Here is an 8,065-nt window from a genome sequence, read left to right on the forward strand (position 1 = left end):
GCCAGTGGACATAGCAAAGATGACAAAAAACAACTCTTCATTGGTCTTTTAGGAAGAAAAATGATTTAAATCAATGTCCTCTGTACAATGTAGCTTCAAATCAAGGTCTACTGTGCTGCCCTTCTCAAATAAGCAGCTATTTATCGCTTTTAATGATGTTGTAAATATATATATATATATAAGCATGTATACAGCAATCGAAACTATTTCAATTAAATTGCCTCAAAAATCATATTATTACAACTAAGCCTAAAAAATGGTGTCTTGACAAAAATAACATTTGTTTGTATAAATAAAGTCACTATTACTTTGAGGGTGGTATTGTATGCAAACGTCAATACTTTACTGCGAATGCAACATAGGTGTAGCCCAGCAACCGTATTAAGTAAACGCAATACAACTCTGTTACACCATCTAGTGTCCAAAGTAGGCCGTGAATTCAAGCCACGAAAAGGCGCTGTTTAAACTCCAAGAAACTCCGCCTAAAACCGATTCACTAAGTGAAAGTGCGGACAATTGGCAGCACCGGTCAGGGCCCCTGACCCATATATCACGTAGAAAACCCTGGGTTCTTGCCCAAGATAACCTGGGTTCGCGGTGTGGTGAAATAAATGTGTAACTTAACCAAATTCTAATACAAATGTAAAATTGTTAATAGGGGGTTGTTTTGGTGATTGGGGACAAAGAGTAAATTCATTGGGAAATGACTGTAAAAACTATTGGGTAAAACAAGCCACCGGAGTATATCGCAAGCATTTAACACCGTACCACGTGAACAGAATTTCGAAACTTTTATGGTGATAATGCACACAAAAGTTGATTTTGTATGTAAAATTCACGAAAGCTGCGAGGCCACTTCAGTGTAACATCGCCATCGCACAGACAACCATTAAAAATTTCAAATATTACCATAATAATATTTAAAATTGACATTGAAGTTTCACTTGTATCACGTCAAAGAAGTGTTGCTGGTCAGGTTTTAATTCGTGAAGTAAAAACATTTTCAGACAAAGACGCAAAAGTAGAGGCGTTTACTCAGCATATATACGCATTCTTCCTTGACCATTTCCATCTTCTGTCCACGAAGCCGCCAAAACTTATCACATGTAGTTCATTGTAAAATGTGGACGAACACGACAACTGAACAATGGTATACCAACCACACCCAGGCGTGCAAACGAAACGCTAGACAAGGCAACACAGTTTATACCAGCGTACTACAACGTTTTCGAGCACCACCTTCTTCAACATTATCTTGTACCCTTTATCTACAGGGATTCCCAACCTTTTTTTGGTTGCGTACCACTTGGAGATAAAACAATTTTGACGCAAACCACCTAGTTGAGTGTTACAAAGTAACATAGGGGATAAAGTTTTGCGATCACTTACGGAATTCGAAATATTTCCGCGAAATACCGAAAGGTGCTCGCGTACCACCAAGAATGCCGTCGCGTAACACTAGTAGTACGCGTACCACCGGTTGGGAAACACTGCTTTATCAGAACCAAATGTTTGAATGAAAGAACAGCGTTTCCGACCCGCCGATCTGCGTCAATTGCTTTCCCGGTCCCCAAAGCAGCAAATTTCACATAAAATGGAATTCATTGGATGCCATATACATTTGTCCTATTAAATATTCACTTATCTTAATTTGTTCTGTTTACTACATATTAGTTGAGCTTTTTGTGCTTACCAGGCCTTGTTTCGACATTTTAACTTTCCTCAAGTGTAAAAAGGATGGGATTCACTTGTTTTCTTGATCAGTTTGAAATAAATATGCTAATGTGGTGCTGGGTAAGGTGTGATATTGGTCTGTTATCTCTCAAACCTCAACGACGAACCCAAATTAAGTTCGACGCAAACCGCGCGCAAACTCGACACGCAAGAACAACTTTTTTTCTTTTTTTTTTCGACACAAACCGCGTTTCGGTCGAGTCCACTCCTATTGCCACAAAGCAGCCAAAGCCTGGTTCATGCTTCGAAGTACCTCAAAGGACCGAGGACGAAAAAGAAGCAAGTGTGAATGTTAGATTCAATGGTAGTATACGTTAGGTTCGACATAGCCATCTCTATACGCAGGGCATAATGGGTCCAGGCGTTGAAGGTATTAGACATGCAGTGAAATATATCTCACATACGTGTTTCAACATTGAAGTCTTGTCAGAGTCGCATTGGACAGGAAGATACGGTAAATTTCAAACACAATTGTTTGCAAATAGTGTCAGAACCAACTTGAACTTATCAGGAAATCGTCAAGGAATTTATTAAAGCTGTGTAACATGGGGATTACTGCCAGCGTATAGTTCACAACAACGAGTTTTTTTTGTTTACAATAAATAAAAATGAAAAAGTACATTAAAAGACCCTGCAAAGCAAAACATTATCAGCGACATTGTTACAAATTGGCAAGAAATAAATCATTAACCGGCCTTACGTCATTTTAGGACCAACGTGCTTTGGGCATACAAGCAACCTCTGCAGCCTTTTACTCTCGTAAAGTAGGGGAGACCAGCAGTCAGGAGCGTTCTATGAAGCATTTTCAAAAGCCTTGGTCAGGTTATACAGCATTTAATGCTCAAAGTGAGGTGGGCGAGGCATTTATTCTTTAGTGCTGGTTTTGTGAACTTTGCTCTTCTTGATTTTGCAACAGCTGGGTTAAGCACTATTGGTTGAACATTCGATCGGTACTCTGCAGTCATAATATACTGGAAGATGTTCGTGCGATCTGTTAAAACGAAACTGTTGGTTTTATTGGTTATAAACGCTGTGCTAATTACTATTGGCCTCCACTATTACTCGACAAAGAACAACGTAAGTGGTAAATTTGCGTAACTTTTTTAAAATTTAACACGTACTTATTTTTGTAACCTAATGCCAGAACACGTAACCTTATGCCAGAAGAACCTTATGCCAAAAATTACAAAGCTGGCAGCAAGAATAAACACATATTTGTAGTTTATAAAATACATTTTCAAGTAAAGAAACAAATGGTACTTTCTTTAGAAGTCATTGGTGCGACTGAAGCTTGACGAAGTCAAATCTCCTTCAACACACCTCGCTGTAAGTATTTTCTCAGTGGAAATTTCATGTCTGATTATATCTTGTTTGTTTTCTATTGGCGCAGAATTGGTTTAGGAAATAATGAATTTTGTCGCAAGCTGATCCTGCTTATAGGATCACAACGCCACCTATCTTGTTAACTTCCTTTAAAAGCTTATACGTGTTTGTGTATGTTTTGTATGTAGCTCTTCATGTTTAGTGGAGTATGTATATTTGTATACCTCGCGATCGTAAGAGCATATGCATAAAATCATTCTTTTTTCAGGCGTCGAATAAGATAAGGCCTGAACCTCTCCAGCAAGCCATACACACTTCAAATAAGATGACCCCCTTATCTAAACCCCAAGAAAAAGTTAGTGTTCAACCGTATACCCTAATCCAGTGCTTTTCAACCTTTTTAAAGACTATCCGCACTTTTCTGTGGCATGAAAGTTTCACTCGCACGATGCGGACAAACGCATAAAATGTTTGTTTTTGAACTCTATCAGGATAACTAATACTAACCTCCAGACGGCATGATCAATTACCCTTAATCGTTTCGAAATTTAATCGATTGGAAACCTAACGACGATTAAAGGGGAAGGATTATAGCGTTGCTCAGTGAAGCGATTGTGCGTAACCACATACGAAAAATGCTTGGACTAAAACGACTATTTATAAGGCTATTGTCATCCGCACCATGTTTTCCATCCGCACAACAAATTTTCGTATTCGCACTGGTGCGGATTGTCCCACAGGTTGAATAACACTGCCCTGATCAAAGCTGCTTATTGCGGAACATATGTCAGTTTGCCCACATTCTTTGACATACGATTTTATGGATATATGGCAAAATATTATGTAACATAAAACATGAAGTGTTCGTCCTATTTATGTAATAACACAAAAAAGTTATATTCGAGCAATATCTAAACCACAACATGAGAATTAGCAGAAACGTGTGAGTTTTAACAAAAGAATGGAAGATCGTGGAGCAATCAAATAATTCCTATAGTATTTGCTTAAAATTCTCTCAATTACACACCTGTAATACATTTTTTACTTTGTGTTTTGCATGGTGACTTGCATTATTCCTTGCAGCTAACAATGCTCGTGATGACCGGTGGAAAGAGAATCGACCAACTTCCTGACAAATGCGGAAATTGTGAATTGTCTTCTGATAAAAGCAAGGTAATATAATCTGACAGTAGGATGCTGCAAGGTGAAGTTTCATAACATAAAAAAAATTACCCGAACAGCTTCTATGCCGACACGACTTAAAACCTTAACAAGACGTCACAATTTTACCACCATGGGCGACGGATTCATCATTTCAAAAGTTTATATTTGAGTTTTTTCAGATAAACAACCCCAATACCAAAGCTCTGATCTTTCGGTTTAACGATCCTATTTATCAAATAGCCCCCAAAAAGAGGTGGGTAACGGCATAACTAACAAAACACAGCTTGGTTATTTAGTACGATTATTACCCCTGCTGGTTTACAGCATTTTTGGGTACTAATATTTTACAAAACGAAGCTTCTAAAATCAGTTTTGACCAATTTTTTTTACACATACCATGTCGCTTTGCTTTAACAAATACCTCCAACCGCAGGAGACTGGACCAATACTACATATGGAAGACCATAGAGGGGCCAATTGCTTTATACGTCTTTCGTCGCATGACCCTGAAAGAATACGACGGATTCTTTAACTTGACGATGACCTACAGGTATATAACTATATACATTGTAACCGCAGCCTTTTATTTGAAGCTGGTGGTGTGTTGCTGAATTGCAGCTGTCTCTACTCATACCCACACTTTCCCACTTATTTATTAAATTAAATTGGTGCGGTCAAGTTTGTAAACGCAAGGTTTTCTACAAAAAAAAACATACGATAAACATATAAAGTACACAATTGACAGAATAAGTCACATTTACCGACAGTAGGGCCTGAACGCAGCAACATAAAATTGGTGCGGTCAAGTTTGTAAACGCAAGGTTTTCTGCAAACAAATACATGCGATAAACATATAAAGTACACAATTGGCAGAATAAGTCACACTTACCGACAGTATGGCCTGAACGCAACCAAATAAAACGTTCGCCTTGAAACGTGTACTATTTATTAGGCGCATACAAATTAAGCCACGCGAGTAATCAAGCCTATACAAGCGGCAGTTAATTGGTTGCGTTCAAGACACAAACTTTGACGATTACATACATTTTAGTTCTAACACTATCGAACGGAAGGCGACACATATTAAAATGTGGAGCGTATGTTAGGTAACCAAGGACACAAAATACGATTGGGTTATAGTCTTTTTGTTGTAGCTATTTGCAGTTGTTATAGAGAAAACACAAGTACTTACAGTTCTTCAAAAAACGAATCAATTCATTTCCTGTTGTTTGATAAACTCTGACATCAATGAGCACGAAAAGTATGACAAAGATACCAATCAAATCAAAACGTCAATGAGGAGCCCATGAAAAATGAGCAAATCACGCCTACCGCATAACAGTACATTTTCTACATTTAGACAAAAACATAGTCTATCGTCCTGTTGTTTTCGCAGGACGGATTCAGACATATGGGGTGGCTATGGAACAAATTACTCCCTTATAGACAAATTTCCGAATCTTCCTTTTAACGATTCCACTATAGACGCCATTGTAAAGAAAAAGGACAAGGTAGCCCTGTGGGCTGTGTCAAATTGCGCCACCATGAAAGGGGCTCAGGACAGAATGAAATACGCGAAAGATCTGGTTGCCAGTGGTTTAAATGTGGACTTGGTTGGGGGGTGTTTCAACAGACGGGGGAAATTTGAATACTCAGAATACAAGTTCTACCTCGCCTTTGAAAACCAGTGGAACTGCAAGGAATACATCACGGAAAAGTACTGGGACAATGCTTTAAGGGAAGGCACTGTACCCGTTGTACTCGGTGCTCCGAAAAAGGACTACATACGTGTATCCCCATCCCCACACTCATTTATATACGCCCTCGACTATAGCTCTCCCAAAGAGTTAGCTGACTATCTAAATTACCTGGATAAGAATGATACAGCTTACAAAGAGTATTTAGGCTGGATGAAAACAATTCCACACTATGAGGAAAAAATGAAGAAAGTTGGATGGTGTGAACTGTGTAGTTTCCTGCATGAGAACAACCACAAAAACGCGAAACCGCGCGTCGTTCCCTCCCTCTTCGATTATTTTTATGGCCAGGATTACCACAAATGTCTGGGTATACCGAACGTAGGGCTTGAGATATGAATTTTCCAATTGCACATTTATGCGCGTTCCATGTAAACGCACCGATAGAATGATGTCAGGCAAAAAAAGAAGTTTAAATATGCTTATTCCGTATATTTGCCGTCATATACAGTTTGTGATAAATTGTTACTGATGCTGCCAGGCATATTTATTGCTTAATACTGCTCTTCTGGCAAACTTTATTGTATTTACGTTTCTCGACGTTTCGGCTATTATGCAACAGCCTTCATCATGAGGAAGTGCCTCAAATCGTCCACTGTGGTAGACTTAGATACTTCCTCCTGATGAAGGCTGTTGCATAATAGCCGAAACGTCGAGAAACGTAAATACAATAAAGTTTGCCAGAAGAGCAGTATTAAGCAACAGTTTGTGATTACCAGGTAATTTTGCTGTATCTGTACGATAAACTGTGTGTTTGTATGCAAATATCGATAGTTGATACCCGACCCCTAGAAGGCAGCATTCGAACCAATACAAAATATGTGCACATTTTTTTTTCTACTTATTTCTTTAGCTATTTTTTATAAAGTTGTAAATTGTAGTTGGTTGAAATTTACAAATTTTGATTGTGATCTTGATGCCATATACCATTGTACAGCTCGACAAAGGGTCAAACCAAACATATGGATAAAACAGACCCTTCGCTTTCCCGTTGTAAACCGCACTTGTCGTTTCTTTTTTTCATTATACCAGCACTGAAGTTGTATCTTTCATCTTAAGCTTCGCATATTGATTGCAAATGTGGCAGGAATGTTCAGCTACAATTAACCGGCGGCAGTTTTTGTGGATTCCATGTTACCGCGGAAAAAGCTAAACCGGTTTGTGCGTTTGGCCGCTTATAGCAGCAACAACGACATAGCATGCCCTGAACGACTTCCTGGAGCGTATAAGGGTGTTGCGACGCTGTGTAGATAAAAGCAAATATGCTGAGAACTGAACAGAGCGTTAACTTTAACACTTGCGGTTCATTCGTTTTACTGATTTCTTACGTTGTGTGTTTTTGTTTCTTCCAAATGCTAAATTTGTTTTCGCTTGTTAGGTAAAATACCAAGATGCTTTTTGACGCATATTAGACGTTGGCTCCTGTAGGAATTGCAGTGAAAAAGGAAATACGTGATTTCCGCTGAAGGGTGTTTATTTACATAACCTAGCTAGCACCCGGTGTACAAAGAGTATGGTAAGGGTATAGGTCTGTATAGTAAAGAGCTTTCGTAATTCACTTGACAAACATTATATGAAAATGTGGTCCAGTTAAACGTTCTTTTTATAGCGCGGACAGGCAATTTAACGCACAGACATGTTAAGTCCTCTAATAAAGCAACAACTGGTCTAACATATGTGACATGAAACGATCTAAACAGATGAGAATTTGTTACTATGCTATTCCAAGGGGTTGTACTGTCACTTCATATATGACTGTTCCTTTAACCTATCTGCGCCGTAGTGTGGAATGGATGAAATTTTCTCATTTTAACAAACGAAGACATAAACACTATGAGAGACATCAGAAATTAAATATTAACCACTTTTATCCAGCTAGGTTATTTTAGTACCGACGACGTGGATCACCAACCGCCAATTCTGCCTTCTTCTGCGGTTAAATTTGTTCGCGAGCAGCAGTCAGTATTACTTGTCGGCTTTCTGTACAATCTGTATAAGCGCCTTTCACGGTTTATGCAATTTCATTTTGCAATATCTGTTAAAAACGTGACGTCATGTATTTTGAAATGCAATGATTCAACAGGAAA

General features: G+C 38.6%; 1 protein-coding gene across 2 annotated transcripts; it reads left to right on the forward strand.

Moving 5' to 3' along the window:
• The first annotated feature begins 2,654 nt into the window (after positions 1-2,654).
• Positions 2,655-7,391, forward strand: LOC145908461 (4-galactosyl-N-acetylglucosaminide 3-alpha-L-fucosyltransferase FUT6-like). Of its 2 annotated transcripts, none has more exons than XM_082995747.1 (7): positions 2,655-2,811; positions 3,004-3,060; positions 3,326-3,412; positions 4,141-4,230; positions 4,401-4,474; positions 4,655-4,771; positions 5,618-7,391. In XM_082995747.1, the coding sequence occupies exons 1-7, from the start codon at positions 2,713-2,715 to the stop codon at positions 6,315-6,317; spliced, it is 1,224 nt and encodes a 407-aa protein (XP_082851873.1). In that variant the 5' UTR covers positions 2,655-2,712; the 3' UTR covers positions 6,318-7,391. The 2 variants fall into 2 exon arrangements, with proteins under 2 accessions (XP_082851873.1, XP_082851875.1); XM_082995749.1 differs by having other exon boundaries at positions 3,007-3,060.
• The last annotated feature ends 674 nt before the right edge of the window (positions 7,392-8,065 follow it).

Source organism: Ascidia mentula, chromosome 7 (assembly GCF_947561715.1).
Source record: "Ascidia mentula chromosome 7, kaAscMent1.1, whole genome shotgun sequence".
In the NCBI taxonomy this organism is placed as follows: Eukaryota; Metazoa; Chordata; class Ascidiacea; order Phlebobranchia; family Ascidiidae; genus Ascidia; species Ascidia mentula.

Excerpts from the sequence above, each read along its gene's own strand:
- LOC145908461 (XM_082995747.1), top strand. The coding sequence starts at position 2,713 with ATGTTCGTGCGATCTGTTAAAACGAAACTGTTGGTTTTATTGGTTATA. Across the intron at positions 2,812-3,003 it reads ATTACTCGACAAAGAACAAC|AAGTCATTGGTGCGACTGAA; the intron begins GTAAGTGGTAAA and ends TACTTTCTTTAG. Across the intron at positions 3,061-3,325 it reads CTCCTTCAACACACCTCGCT|GCGTCGAATAAGATAAGGCC; the intron begins GTAAGTATTTTC and ends TTCTTTTTTCAG.